Source organism: Oryzias latipes, chromosome 4 (assembly GCF_002234675.1).
Source record: "Oryzias latipes chromosome 4, ASM223467v1".
Taxonomy (NCBI): domain Eukaryota; kingdom Metazoa; phylum Chordata; class Actinopteri; order Beloniformes; family Adrianichthyidae; genus Oryzias; species Oryzias latipes.
This window is the reverse complement of record NC_019862.2, coordinates 14,296,183-14,323,785: the sequence shown is the minus strand read 5'-3', so window position 1 is coordinate 14,323,785 and position 27,603 is coordinate 14,296,183. Positions and strand designations below refer to the sequence as shown.

The 27,603-nt window shown below is 39.9% G+C and overlaps 1 protein-coding gene across 2 annotated transcripts in view; it reads left to right on the top strand.

Annotated features, from left to right (window-relative positions):
* Positions 1–27,603, top strand: part of dennd1b (DENN domain containing 1B) — a 106,020-nt gene that overhangs the window by 59,556 nt on the left and 18,861 nt on the right. For both annotated transcript variants that reach the window (XM_011474042.3, XM_011474043.3), the window contains 5 exons: positions 7,789–7,889; positions 9,694–9,739; positions 11,020–11,121; positions 20,911–21,036; positions 25,175–25,276. In XM_011474042.3, coding sequence (XP_011472344.1) covers positions 7,789–7,889; positions 9,694–9,739; positions 11,020–11,121; positions 20,911–21,036; positions 25,175–25,276 — 477 coding nt within the window. The remainder of the gene's footprint in view (positions 1–7,788; positions 7,890–9,693; positions 9,740–11,019; positions 11,122–20,910; positions 21,037–25,174; positions 25,277–27,603) is intronic.

Sequence of the window (27,603 nt, the reverse complement as noted above, 5' to 3'; positions counted from 1 at the left end):
CCCATTTCCCAGCCATCCATGTGTTTACACTTTCCCCCGCTAACAAAGATGTCCATGGATCTATTTGTCTGCAAATGGATGCATCTGAATGGAGCGGCGCAGGGAGCTTGTGGCTCACCGATTGTCACATCTCCGCCACTGCTACAAGCTTTTGCCAATGGCCTTTATTCATCTGGTCCTAATTTACAACGATTTAAACAAAGAAATACTCAGAAATGCATTTTTAATTGGAACTTTCTTTATAAATGCCCTCCATAGTGAGAAAAAAAGCCCCAAGAACATGTTAAAAACACTAAAAACACAATGTTAGTTGGAGTGGGTCCATGCTCAGCATAAAAAGTATGCATTTCTTACAAATAGATAATTTGTAGTTGATAGTTCCTTCAGTGTGATGGGTTTTAACAATCTGTGAAATTCAATTTATAGATGTATCACATAGCTCTGTGTTTATGTAACTGCAATGTATTGATGTCCAAAATGCTCTCAATTATCACTTATAACATGCCCAAGCTGTCCCAACTGATTCAAATCCGCTTTTTCCTGTCTGCTCATATGAAGGAGGAAATCTTTGTGTGTCTTTCTCCCCCTTTACCTCCCTCTGCTCCTCATTCCATCTCCTTTTCCGTTATCTTTGCGGCGGATGAGGCAGAGCTGAATGTTTATGACAGATGAGATGGGAGAGGGAAGTGATGTCATCCAAGTTCTTTCTGTATCTGCGGTGTAGCTGCTCCTGCCGTCCTATCAACAAGTTTGCTGAACACTTAACAGCCAGGGGGTTGTTGTGGTGTTGGCTGCAGGAGGGAGCAGTTCCCAAGGTCTCCCACAGGAGCTATAATCAGGAGGAGCTGAAAAGATTACTCATCCCTCTGAGAATTGCACCTGTCTCCCCTCAGCTCCTCAGACGGGCAGCTCTGAGGGTTTTCACAGCATCCTGTGACATAAACAGTACATGATGTAAATGATCAGACTCTGAGGTCAGGGTGTTTTTCTTTTTAGCTGGTAGAGGTGGATGGAGGTGATTTTTGACTGTGATTTACAGTTTTCTGGCGCGCCAAGACAAATCGTGCCTTGTTTTTACAACAAATATATGCCGACAGGATATTTTAGGAGCCTCTCTTCCAGACCTTTACCTTTGTGAGCCTTTTATCCTGTGCAATTCTTCAGTCAGTCATCTATCCATCTATCTTCCTCATGGAGACCTGTTTTGTTTTGGTTCCTGTGCGATATATGCCAGGCACTGGAGTACAAAGGTATTTTCACATCCCCACAGGGATTACTTGCAGACCCAGTGTTATTACAGCTCCTCTGATGTGTTATTTTTGCTGTTGAGGCAGATTGACCTCTTAAGTTCGAGTGAAAATGGCTGCCATAATTCTTGCGTATAAATACGGACTCATTAGCCACACCACTGTCATGTGATCAAACACCTTAAAGAATTAAAGTTGTGTAATTGATGTCAAAGTTTGCATGAGTGTTTGCAAAAGTGGGTGTGAGCAGTTTCTGGATGGACAGGTAGTATTTCTGTAATTCTCGGTCTTGTTAGTATCACACAGCTATTTTTTGCCTTCCCTGCGTGTGCAAATTTATGTAGTCTGTCTGCACTGAGCGGCACCTGCGATGGAGGCTCCAGTGAAGCCAGCACGGTGGCTGCCTCTCACAAGCGGTCGAAAGCAAAGAAATAAATCATGACCTCACAACAATGCGTCGGTTGACTTATGGCTGTTTTGTGACCGAAGTGAACGATACCACTGTTTCTTAAAAAGCTGCTTTGCGGTGGTGCGGGGGCGGGAGCCACTCAAGCGTGCAGCCTTGTCATAGGCCCGTATAATGGGGTTGTATCGGCCCTTCTTCTAACTAGTCAGTTGGGAGGACCCTCGCCACCCCCTGTGTCTTTTATCTGCCGAGGCCCCCCAGCTTTTAAGACCAGCCTCAGCCCAGCCTATAGCCCAAGCTCTCACAGTCTGGCCCCAGCGCTGGCTGACAGCAGCCCTCTCATCAGGCTGTCAGGGCCTATGCTAACAAGGAGCTATCCATCCACCGTGCCCTAGAGTGCCAGCTGTCTCTCTGTTTCCAGCTTTTTCGTCTGTTGTTCCTCTCCTCTCTTTCCTCTGCTTCTCTCTGCCTGTCTCATTTCTCTCCATCTTAGTTATTCTTTCTCTATGACATGTTATTTTCCAACCATCAATCTCTCACTCGCTAGTTACACCACTTTTTCTTTCTGAGTTTGCCTCCCTCTTCCTGGGATTCTTAATGCATCTCTCTGTTGTTGGGCATCTGCAGTACATCAGGACATCATCCTTCTCCCCCTCCTCCCTCAACACATCCTCCTGCTTGTCCTCAGCAGACTTAACTCTTCCTCGTGCCATGTTTCTTGAGGTGCCAGTTGTGTTGCCGAAGCCGTGTATGTGCGAGTGTTCACACAGAGGGTGTTTGTGAGTTTTTTTCTTTACAGGGAATCAGGCTGCATGTACCGCCTGCAACTACAGGTGTTTGTACCTTATGCTTTCTGCCGGAGACTGAATTGTTGTTTTGCTGCGTAGGAGGCCAGGTGTTAGTTGTTACCTGAACTGTCCTGCGTGGCCTCTGCTGGTGCCACCTACCTGTTTGTGGCACAACTGCATGTAATCAGGCCTGACACCAACGTTTGTCAACAGAGAAAGCAGCAGAGCGTGGGTAATTGGTGACTTAGACAGCATGTGGAAGAGAGGAGACCGACGACAACACAGCATTAAAGTAACAGGATAAATGAGGATGATGTAGCAGTGGACAGCAGGAGGAGAGCAGGAAAACAAAGAAATGAAAACTTTTGGGGGGGGGGGGAATCCATCTGAAAGAAGAATTTGGAGAATATGTGTCGAGAACAAAAGTCAACTTGTAAGCCAAAAAGTGTTCAATAAGAACACTTGTTAGGGTCACATATCATTGTAGATGTACATATTGTAGATTGTAGATATTTGCAAAAAAACGATTGTTTTGAATGTTATAATAAGCCATGAAAGACTGGCTAGACACAACTTCCATTTTAATTCCTTATAAAACACTGACAATGGAGATTTTAGGATTTAACATTTTTCGTTGTCGATGCAAAGTTTTATTTATTTATTTCTTTTTTGTCTGAATGGAAAAGCTCTTTTTTCCAATATGAGCTGTTCATCGTAAACAGATTGGAATGAGCCGCCATGGATGGGAACCAGTTTCATGCTGGTTGATGCAAAGACTCCTGAGGCTGCTGCCTTAAGTCCCAATCATTTACTTGTGGTGCCATTGTGGCTCAGTATGACCATGGCTAACATGGTCGAAAGTTCATCGGGAATGGATTGTTGTTCACCTTTCGGCACATTCCTTCAAGGGTCGCCACAGCAAAATCAGTTTTTCACCAATTTGCACCGATGGTTTGGCAGATTTTTACTTTAGATGCCCTTTCTGGCACAACCCTGTATTTTATCCGGGCTGTGGACCAGCACAGGGAGACACAGACTTGGTCCCCCCCTAGTGGCTAAATTGTTAGGCAGTAGTGCAAAGGCTCTTGACCAAGGACCCACTCTGGATGAAGCTCATCTCTGCCCCCTGAGATTCAACCCCTGGTTTTCCAGGTTCGAGTCCTGCGCTTAACAAACTGAGCTGTTCGACCACTCATGAAACATCATTGGGTTTAACATGTAAAAACTGGAAGTCCTGTTAACAGGATTCAGTCAGTGTTTGTTGTCTAAAATCAATGAAATCACCCTGTCAGTGTCCCTTCAGATTTTTACCTCAACCCTTCTATCAGTCCGTGTGGATTATGAAATGTAATTGGTATTATAACATGAAACGTGTTAAATTATACACCGTGTCTCCTGGCAACACTATAAAGTTAAAGTTGAAAATTTAGAGGTTTTCTGTTGTATTAGGTGTGAATTTCTTTTTTTTTTCTTTTTTTTTTTAAAAGGTCATTGTTCTCCTGTGGGGTTAGGGTTAACCCTTCCTGCAGGAATAGACGGAACTAAATTTTTAAAAAACATGGAATTATCTTAGAAGATTTAGAAATGTTTAAAAAAAAAACTAAATATGCTTTTTACAAATTAGTTTTTGAGAAAATATGAATAAAATTAGAGCCAGTTTACAAAGTTTTTCATGGAAAAAAAAAATTGTTATGTAGTTTGTTTTTATATAAACTGAGTTTTGTTGGCAGTTTTCTGTGTGCTACTTGTTTGTTTGCTTATTTATTTATTAATTTATTTAAAGTTACATAGCCATTATTATTTGTACATGGGGGGGCCGTGGGTGGGTCATATGTTTTAACGGAGGGGAGTGGGAACGGTGAAGGGTGGGTTGGGTTTTTACTGTAATATTGTGTGTTTTTAATGTTAAAGCGCTTCGAGCTGCACAAAATGCATGAGAAGCGCTATTTTATAAATAAAGTTTGATTTGATTTGCTGTCCCAAGCCAGATTTACTTTTGAAAAGTACACCAAACACAATGTCTTTTCAGTTCTAATAAAATTGCCCTTATTTTAAAACAAACGATACATATTTTAAATGTCGAGCATTAAAGGAGAATATCTGTTTGCATGTAATTACTAAGTCGTTCTGCCAGACTCAGACCTCCGGCTTGTGCGAGATGCTTTGGCTGTTTTAATCCTCTGCAAAAGTCCTGCTGTAGAAGTTTTTGTTGCTATTCTGGTGGTTGTGAAATTGAATATGAAAGAAGAAGTTTGATAACCCTTAGGCTGCCTGAGATGCTGTAGGTTTGATGAACCCCTTTGTTAGTTCTGCATATTAGTGTGATACATGTACAGATGCTGTTTTCAATAAACAAAAAGAAGAAAATAAGAGTTGGAAAAAAAGAAAAGTGTCGCTTACACAAATATAGAGAAAAATTCAGAATTTGCCTTTAAAAGTTATTCAGACTACTGGATAATAACTGTCCAAGAGTAAAAAGGCTAAGGAAAAACTTTTGACTTATTTATGTTACATTCATTTGATGTTTAAACAACTATGTAAGCCAACTGATATTCAAATTTCTTTTCTTAGAAGTGCATGGTCTGCAACATTAGTGTAAATTATGTACACAACAAACAGCAAGGCTCGTCTTGTTAAAAGGGTTGTTTGAGCTCAGCTTAATTTTAGTTCTACCTCTCTAAATTGTTTAGTTCCAGTTGTTTCTCCTCATTCGTCTTTCCTCTCCAACTTTTGTCTTTTTGTCTGTCTCGTTCCTCCCTGTCCTTCCTTTGGTCTCGCTGAATGTGTCTGGAAGAAACCGTGTTAGTGTGGGCACTTTGTATCTGAGCCGCAGCACACTAAAAAGCTCTCAGGGCAGAACCAAAGACCTTGACTGCTTTTTGAAGCAGGCTGTCGCTGTATAATCGGTTAGCTGCTCTCAGAGGAGGAAGGGCGGGGGGGGGGGGCGACACACACACATGGTGTAAGAGTCAGGCAGCCCCTCATTACCGGGCAGAGCCTCGGTCCCTGAGGACTGGACCCAGCACCTAATCCTGTATTTGTTCTTGGGGACTGTATCTGTGATTCTCCATTGAATGGAATATTAAGCACCTAGGTCTTTTGTGGAGCGTGTAAGCCATTTGGCTCCACTCATCTATTATTTATCAGCCTGGCAAATATTTTATCAGCCTTAGCCTCTCATGACCCACTCACATGTGACCCCCCCCCCCCCCCCCCCATGAAGAAAAAAATAGTGGTATGATTTTTTTTTTCTTTTCATTTAATTTCGTTTGTGTTCCGTCTACTTTTTGCCTCGTTTGTTCTTAAACCCGCACAGAGGATTTGTATTAATCTAAATTGTAGAAGCAAATATGCGAGGCATTCCTGTGTAGTTCCCTTCACATTACCTTATCTGCGGCCCACTGCTGTTTCATCTCTGTGGAGATAACAAATGAAAGAAAAGTGAAATCTAGATTTACATTATAAATCATAATCTTAGTTTCGGACTCCCTTCTTTGGCAACTCCCCCGAGCTCAGTCACACAGCCTGAGAAAAAGAGAGCAGAGTATCCTGTTTTCACTTTCAACCTGGGAGTAAATCATGCCAGTTGGGGGGCTCACCTTGAGCCCTAGTGGAGATAATTGGAGTTGGTTAGCGAAGTGTTCTGTGCCATTACCTCCTGGTACCAGCAAATGGCTGGGGCTTGTCTCACACTCTCACAGGAGGAACACACCAGCCTGTTGGCTCTTCATTGTGTGTGTATGCGCACACACATGTGCACATGCATCTACATATTAGTGATCTCTCTTCATCAGGATTTAATGGCCCCACACCATCATTGCTTCACAGGAGGAAGGATGATATGATAGTTCTGATAGTCACTTTTCCACCAAGTGCCTCACTTTTATTTCTTTCATTAATATTCATTGCATTGATTTATTTTCCGAATTAGCGAAAAACAATTGTTTGCCAGAGAAATTAATCCTGACAGGAGCGTGGCACTGTTGTTTTATTTCAAGACAGCAGGAAACGGAAATATGCATATGCAGATACACAGAGCAAGACACCAATTAAATGTTGATTAAGTCTTAAGTATTGTGGGAGTGTTTGTATGAGAGACAATAAGAAAAAAAAACCACATTGTTTTTTTTCCTGCTGATTTGAAAAATGAATGCAGTTAAAAAAGCAGGCAGGGAGGTAGCGGCATGCACGCCAGAACACACGTGAAGTGAGTTTTACAGACATCCAGGCTTGAATTGAGGATGGATGAAGAGGGGTGTGGTCCTCTTCCTCCTCCCCTGGCAGCGATTGTTTTCAGTGACCATGCTCTCCCGCTTTTGGCCGGTCAGTTGTGACACAGTATGTGTCAGCGAGCGGGAGGTCTCCCAGTAGTTGTTGGTGTGTGATAGTGTGTGTCCGCTTCACACATCGACTGTGAAGCTGCAGCGGTATAACAGTGGCTGCTGCTCCGGGGTCCCGGCGGTATTGGCCTAGCCCGCAGTCTCTCTTGGCTAACTCATGTTTCATTCTTTGGCAATTTGCCCTAATGAAGTCCCGCAGGAGCCCCTCAGACCTCTGTTCTCTTTCCATATTTAATCATGTTATTTTAATCTGGGGGATGAGCTAACGCCTCTGTCTCCTGCTCTGTCTGTGTGTCTGTGTGTGTGTGCTGCAGGTCATTACTACAGCAGGCTTTTTATGTGATTTGATGTCAATAGGGGGATGCTGGTTTTAAGACAATGGGAGACAATAGCTTTAATTCACTGTGTAATATTAGTTTAACAATGTCAAAAGCATCTTTGAAAAACCGTGTCATCCACACATGATTGCTTCTCATTATTTGTTGAAAAAGAGGTTAATTATTCCTTTTTTTCTCCATTAATTTTAGTGTGGTAGGAGTTGGGGTAATTCAAATTTCTATGGTTACTGTCGGGCCTTTTTTGGCCCTCTGTTGTCTTGTTGCAGGTCAAGGCAGAAAAGTTCATTTTTTAAGTTCAAGTAATTGTGTATAAAGCAGTCTTGAAGTAATTCTTTGGATGTCTTTCTTTAATGATGTAAGTTTTTGATGCTTAAAGATGAATTTCCACTTTTTCCCTATAATTTTTGTGTTCTTTTCAATAAACTGTATTTAATAGTTTTAATAAAAGCATTTAACTTTTTGAAATAAAATCCATTTCTTTACTTATGTATATTAGATACACTTTTTATATTAAAACATTTTTTTTACAGTTGTAATTATTTTCTTTCCAGTTGTGAAAAGGCAAAACCTAGTTTGAGCATACATGGAGTTTTTTTCCTTGCACTTTTTCCTTGTTTGCACAGTCCTGGTAAGTTTAGCTGACTTTGTGCTCTCTTGATCTCCCTGTAGTTAACGGCGTGTGTCCATGGTGCGGCTGCATTACTCTTTCCTATGTACTGGCAGCACATCTTCATCCCTGTGCTGCCTCCGCATCTTCTGGACTACTGCTGGTAAGGCCGAGCACCTCAAACAGACACGTACACAAAAATGTTTTATTTCTGCGACTCTGTCATTACATTTCTGCACAAACATATATATCAGACATTTAAACAAATACCAGGACGCTATGCAACAGTTACGCATCAAACTCTGCCACTAAAAGGCTCGGCGTAAAGCTGCAGCCACACTTGTTCACACATTCTCCCACTCGTTCTGCATGTTCTTGCGCATACTCCTGTGGTGCGCTTTCTCGACATAATGAAAGGCCTGGATTACCTTGCTCTATATTTCATTCCAGTATTAGCAGCGCTCTCTCATCATGGTAGCTCTCTCAGGGGTTCATTACAACCCATCCAGCGCAAATCCAACAAATCTGAACGGACTTGATTGAGACTGAACGGAGGGCAGAAGTAAGAGCTCATCTACAATCTGCTTACATTCAGGTCAGATCAGTACATGTTTAATGTACATGTGGGGAAGCCGGTGCATATAAAAGGAACTTTTTTTTTTTTTTTTCTCAAACAGTTCATACAGTATGGCGCTTACCACGAGGGACATATCAGCTTAAAGATACTATTCATCACTGGCACTGAAATGTGATTTCCAACCAAGACTCATCATTATCTTATTCAATAAGAGCCGTGTTCTCCATACACCAGTTGCAAAGCTAAATCCTATTAGAAGCTCCACGTGTGTTTGCCAATGCGTGTACAGTTTTTGAAAGTCGCTGCTCTACTAAACTAAAATGAAATTTATAAAAAGATCGCAGCAGCTACAGTACAGAGCCCCGGGCCTGCTGTTTGTTTTTCTGTTACTTTAAGTTGATTACCAGCCTGTGGGTTCTGATTCAGTCTGTCTGGGAATAAATACGCTGAACCCCAAACTACCTGATTATTCCAGCCTTTGTCAACATTATAGACACGGTCCCTGTCAGCACTGTTTTTGATGATGTTATAAAGGAGCCTGGTTGAGGAAATATTAGAATCCAAGATTTCTAAAGCTGCCAATTAAGGAAGGAAGAAAAAATGAATCTTTGATAAAGTCAATCTCTGAATACATCTTTCCCACTTTTGACCTCTAGAGTCAGGAGGTGATTGAGTTTTAACATTTTCCCCTTGTTTCTCCTGAAAGAATTTCTTTTGATGTAGGGAAAGAACTCTTCAAATCTACAACAAACACCTATATCATAGCTGTTACAAATATTCCATTGAATAGATATTTTCTTGAAGTGCACTGTAAGAAAAATACCTTTTTTTTTTTTTTTTTTTTGAGATGGTTTGTGTAGCATGCCCTGTTCCCACTTATAGACGTCCACATTTGTACCTTGGAGCAACCACAGATCCACCTTTGGTATTCAAAATTACCCACTTGGCTTCAACCACAAGCAACAAGCTGTTCTCTTCAGACTGGAGCTCAGTTAACAACCGTCTTGTGTTGTTTAAAATCACATGTTCTGCCCAGAATGTTCCTGCTGAAACACAAAAGCTTACGATTTTTTTGTGAATAAAAACAAACTTTTTCTGGACAAAAAAGGGTGTTTGATGAGTATAAAATTGTACAATGTCAATTTGTTCTTTCACTATGGTTTCTGTGAAATTCCCACCTGTCCAGTGTTTTGATGAGCTTCATGTTTCAGACTTTGTTTTTAACTTTCTCTTAACATATATAAATGCCTGTTATATAAAAGAGAAAAACAAAGCAACACAACAAAAAGGGATAAAATGCACAGAATACATGCATTGATATGTTGTTATGACTACGCTATTATTATTATTCTGCCAGTATTTACGGACTTGTTATACGCTCTGTCCACAGTGCCCCCATGCCGTACTTTGTGGGAGTTCATCTCAGTCTGTTAGAGGTATGTTTTGTGTATTATAAATATATGATCACATATATATAAATACATGTTTTGTTATACTTTTTGTAAATAAATGGAAACAGTTTGAAAAATTAATGTGGTTTCCTTTAACTTAAATCTGATTACTATAGATTAAAGTACTTTCCCCCCCCCAAACATTTATTTACTTTAAATATTTTCTTAAAGGAGCTAAAGTTGTTCCTTTTACATTTCTCTTTCTTTGTGGATTTAAAAGAAGTATAAATACAATTGATCTGCTTTTTCTATTTGCCCCTTTATTTACTTGAGTTGTGTGCATTCTCTTCTAGACATACAAAAGACAAAAGACAAGCTAGAAAGAAAGCCAAAAAAAGAAAACGGCAAACAAAGAGCTTTTTTTTCTTCTTCATTTTTGAACCCGGTGCTGGATAGGAGGCATCAGTACTGCTATTGTTAACGTGTGACGCAATAATGCAAGCATTTGCACATGTGTGTAACTTTTAGTATGTTTGTGTGTGTGTGCCTGTGTAGCTAAGCACACACTTTTAATGCAATGCATACGTGTTCGTTTGCACGCATGTGTGTGTGATATTCGGCTGACAGTTGTGGCAGTGGCAGTATTTATCACACTCTGCATCCGTGACAGACCTTCTTTCCGCCACTACATAATTAGTCCAGATCAGCATGTGAGCCTCCGCTGCACAGGCTGTCACAAAAGTGACAAACTAGAAATTCACACAGGGCGCACCCCCCCACACACACACACGCACACACCTGCCTGCATCCTCCCGCACCATTCTGAAATAATTGTTGAATTTGTTGCCATCAGGATGCTCACAACACAGAAAAGCATCAGTGTGTTGTTGATGCATGGGATTTTGGCAACAGGAAAGTGTCCAAATGTGCCATTTTTCATTTTGTTTTCTTGTTTTTGTATATGTTGAAGTGAAGATGCTTAGATTTTTTTATTTATTTTTTGGTAAATTTAACTTTTCTACATGAAGTTTCTCGTCTTTATACTTAAAGAACTCGAAGATTTGAAAATATCTCCTGAGTTTTTATCTTTCTTTTTTTATTGTTAGTCTTTGTTGTGTAGACAAAATGTGTTTTGACAGCTAAATATGGTCTGCCTTGAAAAGAAAATGCAGAGAATAAAAGAAGCAATCAAGTAATTTGTGACAAATTTTCCCCCCAAAAAATAAATAAATAAATCCTAAAAAATGTAAGATGTTTGTTATTGGGAAAAAAAACGTCTACTCATATTTTGAATATTGTACATTACATTACATTTCTTGTTGCAGAGAGTACGCAGTAGATCACTGGAGGATGTGATCATTCTGAATGTGGACACAAACACCCTTGAGACTCCATTTGATGACCTGCACAACCTGCCGAGTGATGTGGTGAGACACACATGCACAGAAAAAACTTACGTGAAAGTAGTTTTCCTACTCAATCCGCTTTTATTGTCTCCGTACAAATGAAACGAGAAATTAAATTAAATCAAGCAATATTTTCCCCCCTTTATTTTTTTCAAATGGAGCTTCTGTTGCACCAGACACACTCTTTGGTTTTCCAGTCTGATTTCTGCCCACATGCATGCACGCAGAAACACACGCACATCCAGAAACTTGTCAAAGTATGGCTGTGTCCCCTCCCCACATCATTAATGACTGCAGTTCTGGCTCCTCAGATTGTGGCTGTCTAAAGTAAACTCCCGTTGCGTCGTATGACGCTTGAAGGCAAACAGCATTCCCCAACCATCAGAGGCTTGTGGGAAAATGTGAAACTCCCTTCCCTTCATCTCCATCCATTCTAATCATTATTTCACAAAGTCTTGCGTTTCTGCCTGCCCACTGGCACGTTTCTGAGAACGGGAGATGGGAGGAGGGAACAAGGCAGGGAAAAGAAAAGAAAAGACAGAGATGGGGGATTTTGTGGGGGGAGAGAGTGGGAAGAAAGGGGCCAATTACCAGTGTGGGCAGTGTAGCCACCTGCCAGCGCATCATCTCTTTAATTAATGGAGCACCGGCGTTGGTCAGTGCTGCAGGAAGCATCGCCACGGCGTCAGGGTCACTCACACGTGTACACACATTCACACACTTCCACAGCCAAAAAGGAAGAAAAAAGAAAAAAAAACAACAACCAGACGTGTTTGTCTCTTGTCTTTGTCAAAGCAGGAATCTGTTTGTTTATTTAGTCTTCACAGTGTGTGCATTAAAGCTCCTCAGTGAGGCACTGAGATCCCAGCTGAGGCTGTGGATGCTCCATTACCCACGCTGCTCACACTGTGTACTCAGGTTCCACCAACTACTGGACGCCTGCCTCGCCAGCAGTACATAATTCAATCCACTGCCCAGCAGACCCCAGGCCTGCTCACACTCCCACACTTCTCTGGTTCTCCTGATGTTCTTTCTGCACCGACTGCAAGCACGTCTGAATGCCTCGGTCTTTTCCACACTTTGCTATATACTTTTTTTGCCGACTTTCAGTTCTGCCCGCCTGCCTTATTGCTTCCCTGACTGCTCGGGTTTCGTGGCACCTGTCTGCCTCCTTGTCTTTCTCTCACTGCACTTCCCGCCAGCCCGGACGTTTCCTGCGCCCGCTGTTTGCACTCCTTGCTGCTTCGCCTGCGTGTCTGTCTGGATACAATACCTTCTTCTCACCTCCTACCTGCGAGTTTTCTGCACCCAGGGACTGAAAGCCTAAATTAAATTGCAAACTGAGTTTGTCATAAAAAGAGTCTGAGCTTTTGAAAGGCGACAGAGAGAAAAAGTCTTTGTCTTTGCTGTGTGATAAATTAAGTGGCAGGCTCAGTGCCTTTTCTCTTTGATCCCCCACTCACCAATTTTTCCTGACTAATGACAGAACATAGCCCACATATCATGTCAAATTATACCACCTGAAACTTCCCTTGCATTAATATATTTATCAGAACAAATTGTTATTATTGTTGATTTTTATTCCTATTCAGATTTTTTCTCCTCCTGTCGTCTTTTATCTTTTCACTGGAGCTGGTAGATTAATAACAAAGCGAGCAGGTACTAATTGAGAGGAATTCCAGGTCTCTTGTTAGTTTGCTTGTTAGTGAAGAGGACACGCCACATGGCATTTGATGTTGCTGTTTACACACAATAAGATGTTTGAGGCTTTGTGCATCATGTCGAGCTGGAGCCTAAAATCATGATTAAATGCTGAGCGACTCTCTGTTGGGGCTGAGCTGCTGCATGTCGTTTCTGAGCTGCTAAAACCAGCCGTCTGATTCTCGCCGGCTACACTCTGGTGTTCACACTCAAGACCCGAAACAAAATGATTTTTCTTCCTTTAACATTTTACAATCCGTTTGAATGGATATATAAACATTAGATGGATTGAAAGGGGAAGGCCGCTGGCTGTGAGGGGAAAAACAAAGCCCTCCGATGTTGATTTAAACAAACCTTTTAGAGATCCTTCTAATTATGGCGGTGCTGACTGTGAGTGCATGTGGACTTCATTACGTGGCTTGGCTTGACCAATGGTCGTGCTTTTAGCAGGTTCAGAGTTCACAGTTGTCCTGAATTAGTCGGCCTCTTTTAGACGGGACCCCTGCTTCAGCTCCACAAGTGCCCGCCCCTTAACGGCCTTTTCCCTCTATTTCACACATAATATTTCACATTTATTGACTATTACAAATCCTACCAAGCCAGTAGCGGTTCCGTTCAGCAAAACTGAGACAGATCTAAATAAGGGGGTAATTGTTAACTGATCAAACAGGATACAGAAATCTTCTCAGGGCAGGATTTGACATTTTTAATGGGAAATGTCACAGGATCAAAGGTCCCATGTTAAGTGTGATTTGCTCTGGATTTCTGTTTTAAATACTTCAGGCAGGTTTTGACATTGAAAATAAATTAATTATACCGAACTCTTTAAATAGCTGTTTTTACAATTCTCTCCTAATTACTGTTTATAACTTACAGAATACTAATTGTATTTCATGTTTAAAGAAAATCCTTTCTTTTCCCTCTTTTTGTGTGGATCAAGGACATCCCTTATTTTTGTTTTGTTTGATTTTAATCTATTTTTAATCTTTTTCATGTTCTCGGAAAACACAAGGTATTTTTAACTTTGGCAATACATTTCTCCTACCTGAAAGGGTAAAAGTTTCGTTAGTTTTGTTCATTGATGTTAATCTAACGGAGAATGTGCTTTTCTCAGTGCAACCGATGTGTTGACAAGCACACAGAAGAAATGTGTAAAAAAAAAAAAAACTAAACAAAACTATAGTTTTTCCCCAGTAGATCACAGTATTTGTTCCTTTTTTGTGCAAACTGTATTTCTTCTCCTGCACGTTGTGCAGATAAAGTTATAATTGACTTTTGCTTGGAGAAGTTGTTTACCCTGCTAGTCATTAAAGGTAACCCAAGAATAGCAAATTAGGAGTCTGTTAATTCAGAAAACAAACAATGCGGTCCTGAATCAGTTTTTTTTTTTTTCTTCTTCTTATTTGATCCTGACAATTGATCCAAACCAATGACGGGATTTTTTTCATGTATTATTCCTTCTTTGCCGCATATTCAAGGTAAGGTGCTCCAGTGCAGCTTACATCTTTATTTTCAGATACTGTCTCCCTCACATCACAGCCTAATTCCTTCTATTCTCCTCCTCTCCGCGTCTCACTACTTTGCTGACACCGTGTACCTATACATTCTTAGCCTTCGCACATTTGATCATTTGTATTCCCAATCAAGGGGGGAATTTACAGCATACACTCCTACTTCCTGTATTTCAAGCCTGCATTTGGAGGTTTACAAATGAATGAGGGGGTTGAGGTTGTGTCTGTGTGCCTCTCCTGAGATCACCTGGCACACTTAATCAAACATTGCAGCTTTAATTTGGAGCTCAGTTCCCAGAGAACAACATCTACAGTAGGGAACAGCAGGCAAAACTCACTCTCTCTCTCACACACACACACACACACCTACGCCCCGGCGGCCAGGAATTTTCTTCACATTTAGTTCAGCTGGAAACTTTTCCTACTCTGAGATTTTTAGTTTGTCCACCAGTTCCTCTTTCAGTTCAGATGAGGCCAATGCATTTTAGTGGGGCCTTTACGGTGAAGCAGAGCCACTTCCACAAAAGCAGCTGACTAAAACTGAGCGTGCTCGGTCCCGGAAGTGATATTGCTCCACCTCACTTACATTACCAGAGAGCATTCAGTCTGTGTAAAGACCGGCTCATCGGGAAAACCACTGCTTTAATATTTGTGTACTGCGTACCAATGTCATAATCTACTCTTGTGCAGGGATGTTTGAAACGGAGCTGCGTAGTGAGAAGCCTTTCATTTTACTCCGGAGTTTAAAAGCTGCACTTGATTTTTGCTACCAGTTGCAGTTCTGCCATCGGTTCAGGCTGGATAAGAAAAAAAAAAAAAAAAAGGAAAGCAGCAACACCCACCGCGATAGTTATTGAAGCAAGAGATGACATTTAGCTATAGTTAATTATGTATGCAAAACTCAGCTGCTCAGAAGCTATAAGAGGTCAGCTTGACAAAGTTAACCCCACATCGGGGAGATTCTCATATTATAACACACACACAAGAACTTCTCCGTAGTTTTTTTTAATTCCTCTTCATTTCAACAATGCACTATCTTTAATGCACCCAAAGAGCTTAACAATTGTATTTTTAGCTCCCTAATTTTTTTGTAATTTATAATAATTATACCTCATAAGAGTATTAAATGACTCCTCCCCACCAGTTAAAACAATAGTCTCTGCTATTGTGCAATTTTACTAAAAGAAAAAAGGTTAATTGAAAGAAAAAAATATGTCTGGCATTTATTTTTAATTCAATGAATGGTTCTATAAATTGCAACCCGTATGATATTTGTGTGTCAGTACATTTGTGGTTGTTAGGAGTGTACTGTTTTTCTGTTCTTTGTTCAGATGTTTGTGTCTGTGTCTGTGTTGGTGCGCCTGCCATGTGTGTAGACTGCAGCACATCAAAAGAAAGTGGGAGATTTTCATAACTATTTTTTTCTTTGTAGTTCTTTAATTGCGTCCCCATGGCTTTCTTTCCCTGGACAGAATCTTAAACAAAACACTCTTTTTGTGAGGAGAGAACTCAACTTTTTATTCATTTTTTTATAACAACAGACAAGTGTCGGGGTCATTATGTGGGTGAGGCTTGCCAGGCTGAATTTCATACATATATATATATATATATATATTCTTTTTTTTTTTTTTACACAGAAATTCTAAATATATAGTTAGCATTTCTGTGTAGATTATTTTTTCTTTGAGATACTTAAAGTTTTTTTTGTGCTTTATTTATATTTTATCAGCCCATTTTATTTTAATATCTATCATTTTAACACCACTAAAGTAGGCCGAATGCAGTTTTCTTGGATGACTCCAAAGTGTTTTAAATTTTAAAAATACACAGAAAAAATGTTTTTAAATTTCAGTGAATTTCTAATTAAATGTCTGTATGTTTATAAAACAGACTTTTTACTTAAAATTCTACAGAACTTTTATCCTAAATCTTTTATTTAATCTTTTAATTTTACATAACCTCCCCATAAACATTTAGGCACAGTCATGTTTTGCATTCACTGGTCATATTTAAGAGTTAATTTGCTGTTAACTTGTGACGGTCCACTTTCTTTATTAAATTTAAACCACATTTCCCTGCTGGAGGGACATTTTATACAGTGAGGGTTCTGCACATGCTTTTGTGTTTTCCTCTTTTCACTGTTTAGTTTGGCATCTTATGTTTTCAAATATGCTAAACTCAATGATGGAAAATATTTTCCACCTATGTAAAGGTGTTGATTTATTTAATGTAAATCATAATTTTTCTGATACAATTTTAGATGTCACAAAAATGAGCCTATGATCACATCCAATTTGGGATGAAATTAGTCAAATAAATCATAATCATATTTTAAAAAATACATCTAAATCTTGTATGTATTATTTAAAAAAGGCAATTTTATCATGTTAACTTACAAAGTGCAAATAAAGCAAGAATTTACTGCAGTTTGTAGTATTGTTAATTGAATTACACAATATGTATGGCCAAAAAAAAAGAAGAAAACTTTTTTTTTTAAATATTAGCAGCAACTTAAAAAAAATCCATATTGCAGCAGGTTTGTAGAAAGTGTCTTTTTTTTTCTCTTTTTCTCTTTTTTTTTCTTTGCAGTGCTGTTTTTCATTTGGATTATTCACTTATTATCTAAAAACAACAAATTTTATTATCACACGTTTGTTCACTGGTTGGAATAAGGGTGGAATAAGGATGTGTGAACAACATTTAACAGTAACTTTAGTATTATCACCTTTATAATCCCTTCAAGAGAACCTGCCTGAACAGTTACTTTCTATTTATTTATTTATTTCTTTGTTTGTTTATTTAACAGGGACAGGGCAGATTAAAAGTATTATTGCAATCCGCCAGAATTAGCCCAGAGGACTATTTTTCATCTTTAGTCCCCAGACAGGTTTAAAATTGTCAACCTAAAAACCTCAATGACAATATTAACAATGTTGCGTATATAACATATTGCATTTTTTAACAATTGTGAGTGCAAAAGAAAGAAGCTGTACAGTTTATTTCTAAAGTTCTAAAGTTTTTTGCTCCATTCAAACTAAATTTAAAATTAGAGATTAAAAGATGTCTTAAAGCTGAACCTCAATATTTGGATCTTTATGGAGAGAAAAATCCTTTCTCAGTTATTCTTAAGCATCTTTTTCTAAAGTTTAACCTCAGTATTTATACACCAATCTTTGCATGATAAGCTCTTTCAGAACTATCATTTTATCATGTTTCCAAGATCTCTAAGGTGATTGATTGATTTTACTTTTATTTTCAAACACTAAATAAAATAGTTCAATTGCAGTATTAACATGATTAACAAAATGGGATGAAGTGGGTAGAGGAAAAGTCGTATTCATTCCTACCCCTTCAAGTGGTTCAATGATATGGATCTAGAAACTACATTTTTCCACTTGCATTTTTACGTTTGCATTAGAGCCATTAATAAGTGTGTGAGTGCAGTGAGGCCCGGTACGTCCATTCACACACAGACGCCCAACGTCACCTACAATAGGATGATCCCTTACAGTCAGACAGGGATCATCATTGCACCTGCTAATTACCATTTCCAGCTGGAGAGTTAAATGGAGATCTGTTCTATGTGCGACCTTTGACCCCATGCTCTTTATGTGACACACTTCAAGCCCTGTTTGGGCTGTCTGGGCCGGGCCTTAATGAGGCCCCATGTCTGCCCTCTGTGGGCTGTGCGCCTTGGATGCCCCGCTTTCATCCTCGACCATCTTCCCTTGATGTAAATTGAAAAGATCACAGCTATGGGGAGAAGACCTGTACTGGAAAGGCCTCTCTGCATAGATTATGAATATCATAACTCAACTGTTTTTTTTTTTTTCTCCATCTCCCTCAGCCACCCACTCCCCTCTCTCCTTCCGCCACCCCTTCCCTGCACAATGCTATAGTTCTAATTGGACCCAATGGGGGAGTCTCTGGCTTTGATCTCATCACCGCCACTGTGACTTTACACTAAAAAATGTCACCGCCAAATAGGGTTATCACCTGTAGAGCCTGGCCTTCCTCTGATGCCTGTACGCATCTCGTTAGCTTCACTCAAACTGTAGAAGTTAATTAGTTTGACAGAGCCATTATCGTGGAGGCATACCTGATGATTGTAGCGTAGGCGCCATATTCAAACTCCAATTACTTGGTACACATTTATTTTTTGCGTCGGGGAATGTGAATGAGCGCACCTTGAAGTGTGCTTTGATTTCTATTAGCTCAGATGATGTTTGTTCCAATCCACTACCACTATTTGACTTGCTATACGTGGCAGTTTAATTAATCATTAAGCACGACTAAAGTAGTGTATTTTTTCGTAGTGCTTCTCATGCATACACTTTAAAATCATCACTCTATTGCCCATTTTTGGTGAGACTGGGAAGCAGGAGCAGTGATTGTGTCCCAGCCTCATTAAAAAGCGTTTGCCACTGGAGTGCTCTCACACGTTCAAAGCTGCTGTATAGAAGTTGACTGTGTGCAGAGTAAACTCTGCTATCCCGTCTGCTCTGACAGTCTTTAGGGTATGCCTCCCCCTCTTAGACTGACATTGTGTTCGCTTTGATTCCCCCCCCCCCCCCCCCCCCACACACACACACCAAAAGAAGAAAAAAAAGAGTTTAATGATTGCAAGGATAAAAAAAAAAATCACTGGAAATGCACATAAACATGAAATATTAATTCCAGAAAGGGCTTTACATAAACATAAAAGCATTTAGCGCAATGAGTGAATATGGAGATGACACTTGTTAATTTAACAGTGATAAACTTTTTGTTTGATGCCTGGAACATTTACAATGGCAGAACAGGGACGTAGTGGAGAGTGAAGAAAGCCCAGGGGAGCAGAATCAACACAGTTCATTTTGTGTTTGTCCCAGTTTAACACTGCCAATCTTTTCCTCTCACTTTCCTCCTTTGTCTCTTAGCCTGCCCTCTAAGAGCTGTGCTCACACTTTGCTTCTCCTCCCCAAAGTCTTGCAGACAGACTAATTGCTGATACCAGACTGTGATATCAGTCTAACGTTTGCAGCTTCACAGCGTGTTGCATCTGGCCACCTCTGATTGAAACAGACCTGGTTTGGAGTTTCACTACGCTGCACAGGATCTGCGGTCAATTATATTTAGGAAGGCTCATATTTTCGGTTGCTCTCTTTCCTCTTGTCCTCCATCTGTTTTGATAAAAGTTAATAAATTATAATAAAAGTTGATAGATGTTGGTCACGATGCTTTCCAAAATTTTACAAGCCAGACGATCATAGGAACAAATAATAATCATTATGTTGCGACTGAGATTCGAATGGACTGGTGACAATTTTTAATTCAGTGTCAACTTGAAAAAACGGGCTGCTAACTGGAACTGTTGTATTCCTGTCATCTGGTTGTTATAAACTGTTTCTATTTTATTTTATCGGTGTTTAAATGAATATTGTGATTGCGTGAACTTTATAATTTAGTTTTTATTTTAGTGCGTTTCACTGTGCAGCACGAAAAGCCGAGGAGTTTCAAGTGTGGATCGTTCAGGGTTCACTCTGCTGAAGTGCTTGTGGGCAAATCATTAAATTCTCATCGGGTACATGCACAATTCTGCTCTTTCATGTGCACAAATATCGAGCTTTTTCTGTTGATACTTGTTCCCTCTCTTTTTAAAGAAGAGTTGAGATGCACAAAATGAAAAAGTTGTTTTATTGTTTAACGTTTACAATTTTAACAGTAAAATCTTAGTTCCTGCTCAGATACAGCCAGTCCTCTGCTGCTGCATCTCAGAAATCCAGGCCCTGTGTACAAGCCAATCAAGTGCGATGCTTGTGTGCAAAGCTGGCACAGATCATATGGAGGGGAGCAGCAGCCCCTCGCTCCATGACATCACTACTGTATGTCTGCCTCCTCCTCGCACTGCCACAACACAGTCAGACCACTGCTGAGCAGGTGAGGAGAGCCTCTTGACAACTTCCTTCCCAGACTCCCCAGGGCCGGGTGGCCTGGGTGAATCTTTTGTCATCCTGAAACGAGCCTGGGCCTGCTGCTCCTCCACTCTCGCCTGGAGATGGAGCCAGGAGTGGGGGAAATAATTAAAGACGTTTTATGTCGAGAATCCCTTTCTAGAGGGAGCCCGGGAGAGCCAAGAGGGGAGGGAAAAGCAGCAGGACTGGATAGAAGGAAAAGGAGAGTAAGACATGGAGGCAAAAATGAGAAAAGAAAGATTGGGGGGGGGGGGGGGGGGGGGGTTGCATGAGGACGAGCAAAGATTCCATTTATTTCCATTTATCCTCTTTTGTCCCCTCCCTCCTGTCGCCTCTTGTACCGCTCAATTAGCAAAGCAGCAGGTGCTCCCAGCAGCATAACAGATAAGCTTGAAGGAAAGGCTGAAGCTTTTCTTATTTTTTTCTTACTTTTTTTAAGATGACCTGCAAATGTGATACTTCACACCCTGAACGGGCTAGCTGTTTCTTCCACCAATTTCAGAGGTGATAATTTAACTTTTACCCCTTCGTCTCTCCATCCGTCCTTCTATCTCACCTTCCTTCCAACCTCTATCTCTGCTCTCCACCTCCCATCCCTCCCTCTTTCCCTCTCCTCCACATTTTCTTTCCATATTTTCCACCAGATGTCCTCCCTGAAGAGCAAGCTGAAGAAGCAATCGACGGCGACAGGAAGCGGCGTGGCAAGGGCCTTCCTGAGAGCGCAGGCCGCTCTATTTGGATCGTACCGCGATGCCCTCAGATATAAACCCGTAAGGATCTCCTCACCCCTCTCCTTACCTGTACACAAACACTTTAGTTTTACAAATTCTAGTTTCTTAAATTAAACCTTTTTTTTCATAAAAATGCTGATTTTTTCTGTCATTCAAACAATTTGAATGACTTGATGCTTTTACTGTTGTGATTTACTTTAAAGTCCTACTCCAATTATCTTTTGATCTACTTTAAAAATGTTCACAGTGTTCTTTTAATAACTATGATTCTGTTTTTAGCCAAAATAAAAAAAAAATTGTGTCATTTTCTAGGACTTAGTTTCTGCAGAGTGGCAGTAGTTCATTTGAAATTCACCTCTGAGTTTTGGGGCAAGGAGTAAGCCTGCGCTCATTTTTTATTTTTTTTTACACTGTATCCCGCTATCCTACAGCCCCTCACAACACCAACATAACATTACAATTGCAACAAAAATGGTGAGCAGTATTGGAGCTATCCAGCCGTACAGTTTTGGGCCAGATGGCAGCACAGACACAGAAAATCTTTCATGAGAAAAATGCTACAAGAACATGTTAAAACACCAAACAGAGGATTTTTGCTGGAGTGGCTCTTTGATTCTCTTCTGTTTTTGCTTTAATTGAAACTAAATCAATGCCTAAATGCAGTGAATCCTAATAATTCATCTTTAATTATGCATACCCAATTTTTAGCTTTTTTTTCTGACAGTGTGCTAATATTTTACAAACATTGCACTTAACTGCATTACCAATTGCCAAATCTGATGTCTTTAATATTTTTAAGTTACAGCTCGTTTATGTAAAAATCAATTTTAAAATGTACAGTTATTAGAGGATAAAATAGGAAGGAGATGATTATGGACATAAACTATGTTGGCCATGAAGATGGGCTCAAGTGTTGTGAAAAATGGGATCTAAATTTGTAGTCGTTTTCATGCTAATTGGATTTTAGAGCTTCCTGAAGAAAACTTGTCAAAATAATCCGGATTTAAGTTTTGATTTTTGTTTTTTCCTCCTTGTATCAGATTTGTTGATTACAAGCGAGTATGACAGCAATTAAAAAGGATATTCAAGAAGTTCTGACACACGTTCAGAGGCTGTTTTTATCCTTGTTTAGACAGCCTCAAAATGACAAGGACACATTTCACGAAGCATGCTGGGTCACAGCATCAACCATGAATATAACATGTTTTTTTCCTGAATTTGCAGATCATAGTTGTGATCTCATTTGAGGGGAAGAAAGTCAAACTTTCCTTGTGTCTGTTTGGAGTGAAGCAGCTTGGATTCAGAGGAAATGGTGTTTCTTTCAGTCAGAGCGCAGAGCTAAGGTGGGCCTGTCTGAGGCGCTGAAATGTCAGAGGAGCTGAAACGAGTCAGGACGTTCCCTTTGAAGATCCCTTTTAGCCACCTTCGGTGTTTAACTCTCCTTCACTAAGCCCCCTGAACATTTCTTTTCTGGATCTTCTCTGCTTATCAAATCTAAGTCAGAACAGAGCAAACTACACCATGTCCTGTTTGTCAAATAGCAAAGCCTTTGTTCCTTTGGCTTTGAGATTAATTGGACTGTGTGGACTCCTGGAGTCAAGATGCTACATTATTGATGCTGTCTCTCTTTTCTCTGTATACTGGCAGTATACGAACAAACTGCTTCCCTTCTGACACATGCGCTCAGACTCCCGTGTTTGTGTGGGAAGATAACATACAGCTATTTTTTTCAGCTGAGTTTTTTTTTTTTTCTTTTTTCTTGGCCCAGCTTTAACATACATATTAAAACTGCAATAGCAAATCTAATTTAATGAAGATGTTTGAGATATTCTTACATTCGAATGTTGCTTTTCCTCGTTGAGATGAGCTGTGTTGCGTGGTTCACAGACCCATATGCCTCAACAGAAGGGTAGGTGTGGATGCCTAGTGGGAGCTTCCATTAGTTGTAAATAAAACAAAACTGGGAAGTGTTTCTCACTGGCTCAGAGTTACAAACATGTCTGATAAAAGACCCTGAAATACCGTAGAACTCAAATGGTGATGAGGAACACTTGCTAAGTGGAGAGATATTAAGACATGTTTTAGCAAAAGTTTCTGCTGGTTTGGCAAGCAGCCATTCAATAATATTGTGTAAGACAACACATCATTTAAGTCCCACTCATTCCATTTTTGATCTATTGTAAAAGTGTTCCCATTGGTCTTTTAATTAGGATTATACAGTTTTCAGTTATAATCCAAAAAATCTGAGTTGTTTTCTAGAACATAGTTTCTGCAGAGCAGCTGGAGTTCTTTAGAAATTTGCCTTGGAGTTGTGGGAGAGTCCGTCGCTTAGCAACCTGTCTTCCCTCCTTTCTCCGATGCTGAGAGCTCTCTTTTTACCCCCTCTCCCCCTAGCTTACAGCAAAGCAGGGAGCTTGTGGCCCACCCTCCCACACAAATAAGCTCTTTTTCAAAATGTTATTTTTTTGTCTGCTCTTTACTAACAACAATTTGAATAGAGAAACACACAGATATGCATTTTTATGCTTCATTTTCTTTATACATGTTCTCTTTCATCAGAAAAATGCAATTAGAACAAGATAAAAACACCAAAAACATCACTGTGGGTCTTCAAGTGTCATTATAAAGTTATCATCTGTGAAAGATGGTGAGCAGAAAATATGAAAAAAGCTGGTTGGTTTATGGAAATAATGTTTAAAGGAAACAAAGACGAGATATTCAGTATTTTGTGTTGCTGAATTTAGCAACTTTGATGGAGCTTAATGAGCATTATTACTTTAACACTGTATTTTATTTAAAATATGAAAATCCAGACCTTTTAGGTCAAGTCAACCATGGAAAGAGATATCTAAATGGCATTAAAGCTTTAAAACATATAGCTCTTTTGGTAAAGATTTCAATTACAAAAAAATGTTTTAGTTTATTTGTGCTTAAATTCACCCTCTGTCATTTTGAAATATTGAACACTACTTGTGTTTCTGATTGAGTTTATAAGTGCTTTAAAATGTGTTCAACTTGATGGAGTTTTTCTTTTAATCATTTAATGTCATAAAAAAGGAAAGTGAGTTTTCTAGTTTGAAGTCGAACTCCTGTTCTAAAAGCAGATCAATTCACTAATTCTGTCCCACTTTTGCTACTCAAGTCACTTTGAGAGCATCCCTGCACAGTGGTGTCTCCACTCACTCCAGTGCAAGTCTGTGGGAGCCCAAATATTTTTTAAACACTCATCTGTGATTTGAAAGCTTTTTAAGCAGCATTTGCCATGTACGTATTATTCCCACTCTCTTTTTTTAGCCTCAGATTGGTCCTGCAATGTTGGAGGCTGAATGATCAGCCAAACCTGAATGCAGACGACTTTCAGCTCAAGTTTTATGAGAATGTGGCTTCAAAACTAGTGATGAAAGTGGATCTGTGCTGCTGTGATGTAATTTGGGTTTTCATTTTTGTGCTATGAACTGCCTGTCGTAGAAAATGAGGTTAGTCTCTGGTGTTGGCTTGTTTTTATGTTCCATGCTGTGCTTGTAGCCCAGAAGAGACAAAGCACATTGTTTTACTTCAGAGGAATTTAGAACATCACTGAAATGTGAGAATTATGTTAATTACGAGCAAAATGTGAATTGAAAATGACTGGAGGGCGGCGTGTGATTGTCCTGGAGTGGTTCTGTTGTCATCCTCCGTGTGTTTAGCTCACAGGCCTTACACAGATGATGTAAGAAATAGCAATAAAGTGATAATGTGCTCTTAGGAGAATGGAAAGTTTACTGGGATGCTGTCGTCTGGTCCAGGCTAGAACATGTTTGAGCTACTTAGAGGAGACTTTATTTTTTCATCTTGACATGCTTTTCTTCTTCTTTTACCTCTTAACTTTTAGTAATAGTTTTGGGCGGTTTTCAGTTTCTTTACTAATGAAGAAATTAACTCAGTTCTGCAGAAATGTTTACATTGTTTGAGGAATAAATACAGTTCAAAGTTATTAGCCACAGACAGTTGTTTGTGGGAAAATAACTAATAGATGAGCTTATTTATGTTTATAAAAAATCACATAAGTCGCTTTTGAATATAAGTCACACCTCTGGCCAAACTGTGCAAACAAAAGTGACTTACACAGTACTGAAAATTTGGTGCAAGAATAAGAAAGAAAGTAATAATTAACAATCTTTTTTTGTCCTTATCACAGGGAGAGCCAATTACATTCTGTGAAGAGAGCTTTGTGAACCATCGCTCCACCACCATGAAGAACTTCCTGTCCATGGCTGTCAACTTACAGCTCTTTAAGCAGGTACAAACTGACATTTTAAACAGAAAACCTTGTTTTCCTTTTACATTTTCCCTTTAGAAAAGTAAATGTCGGTCTTTCCCACATCATAAACGTGTTCATATGAGTGGATTCCCTTCCGCTGTATGTTTCAAGCAAAAAGAAAGCAAACAACCTTTCCTATCAGCATCACTTTGTTTTGAGATCTCCTATTTTGAGGAGATGTCATTCTCGGAGGAGAGCCACTGCTATTGACTGATGCTCTCTCAGAGTTTGTGTTGTGCTCGGCAAACCTTTAGTATCTTGACAGTTTAGTGGGCTGGAGTGTGGAGGAATGTGGAAGAGTGAAGCCAGGGGTTTTAGGCGGTTACTGACCCTTACAAACTGTTTATGGTGGTTATCTCTGAGTACTCGGCTTAATGTTTCTCTGTTTGCTCAGTTTTATCCACAGCACAAACAAAGCTGCGATAAATTGCCTAACGTGGACGAACTGTACTTATCATGCAAGGAGTTTCTAAATGAGGAAATACCTCCATGCCAAAACTGAACTTCCTCGTTAGAGAACCTGATAGATATTGTCAACTCTACGTGGTATCCTTTATTCCTCCCTGGTTTCCCTTAGAAACCAAAAAAAAACATTACTTGTGTAAACTTATTATGTTTCCCCCTAAATCCCCTCAGTACAGCTAAACTTAGAAGTGCCGGAACCGTGAGAAACAACACCTCTGACTCTGAAGAAAGGTTCTTCTCACCCTTTTCTAATGCTCTCCCTAACCCTTTGTGCTCGCTGACCCATGATAGTAATGTGATTTACCCCTGAGAGTACAGCACAGTGGCCCTCAATCAGCCTTTTGTTACTTTGGACATGTGGTACATAATTTTCCCAGCCAGAGCAGATAGTGAGCAACAGTTCAAAGCCTCCTCCCGGATGGCTCCTGCCTCGGCAGTAGCATTGGGAAACAGGCCCTTATCATCTACTCCTCTTCAGCACGAGGGATGGAGTGAGCTTATCTGGTCCACTCCTCTTTTGACTAAAGTGAGTGGGGCCAGTGGTTCGCTCGAGCACTGCTCTGACCATGACCCACATCCACTCACCAATATGCAAGCAACACTCCACATGTGTGGCCACATTTATTTTCTCATGGATTGAAACAAATTGCACACGTGGAAATGAAGTCATTAATCAGAAACCGTTTGGGCTCACTTTTCTTTAGTTTAAAAAATGAATCCACATTCTTGGATTGATGGAACTTGACGCACATTACAAACAGTTTGAAGCACTTGGATGATTCTAAAGCAAAACTTGCGACGTAGCCGTTGCAATACCACAGCAGGAAATTGCTTTTCTCCAAGTTCTTTACTGATAGATTCTGCTTTCACTTCCCTTAAATCACCTATTTTCTTCCATTATCAGCTCCAAGTCTCATGATTTGAGCAACTTTGAACTGTAAATGTAATGCAGCAGCACGTTATAAATTCTTGCAGTGCTAAATTGTCTGACGGACTTGAAAACTGTTGTGCTGTACCATGAAACTTAAAACCACAAGGTTACTAATCATGACAAATTAAGTTGACGTTTTTTCTATACCTAAATGAAATGTTCGGAAATGTAGGGGTGAAATTTGTTAGAAATATACTTTGTACTCATTTCAGTAACATTCACCACTCCTCTTGTCTCATTCCTTTTTGACTCGTATACAACAACAAAAACACTACATGCCTCCCAAAAATGTGGCATTTTCTTTTCATAACTCACCCACATTTGTTTTCATTCACTTGGTCCAGCAGCTCGTGTCTGTTCCAAACAAGAGCAAGTGGGAGAAATCTTCCTAAAGAATGCGGGGGATAATCTGTCAACATTAACCTGCTTCCTATCAACCATCCTCTGCTCCTACACTTGCTCAGACTATCAGGCACTCTCACATTGTCATGTGTATATTAAGCAAGCAGAGACACAATAAATGAACTCTTTCTCTTGCTGGAAAAGCCTGGAGGGGTCTTATACAAAGATGATTTACTGCCTCATGCCTTCCATATGTATATTTATTCAGATTTGGTGTAGGGGAGAATTGCAGTCTTGAAAAGGACTGCTTATATCAGCAAAATCAAATATATAAATTACCTTTAAAATCTTTGTTCCTCAAAATGGTTGAGCAGGTTGTTAGCAGTTGCATCTGCAGTTTAATATCAGGAAAAATGTGCGGCCCCAACGATGGCTGTTAGATATCGGCTTTAGAACCGCAGCGGTTGATTCTTTTGGCAGCCTGTTTTACATCTTCCGAAACATATTTGGTGGCAGCCTAAGAACATTTTTCTGGCCGACACGTTTCCAAACATAGCAAGTGGTGAAA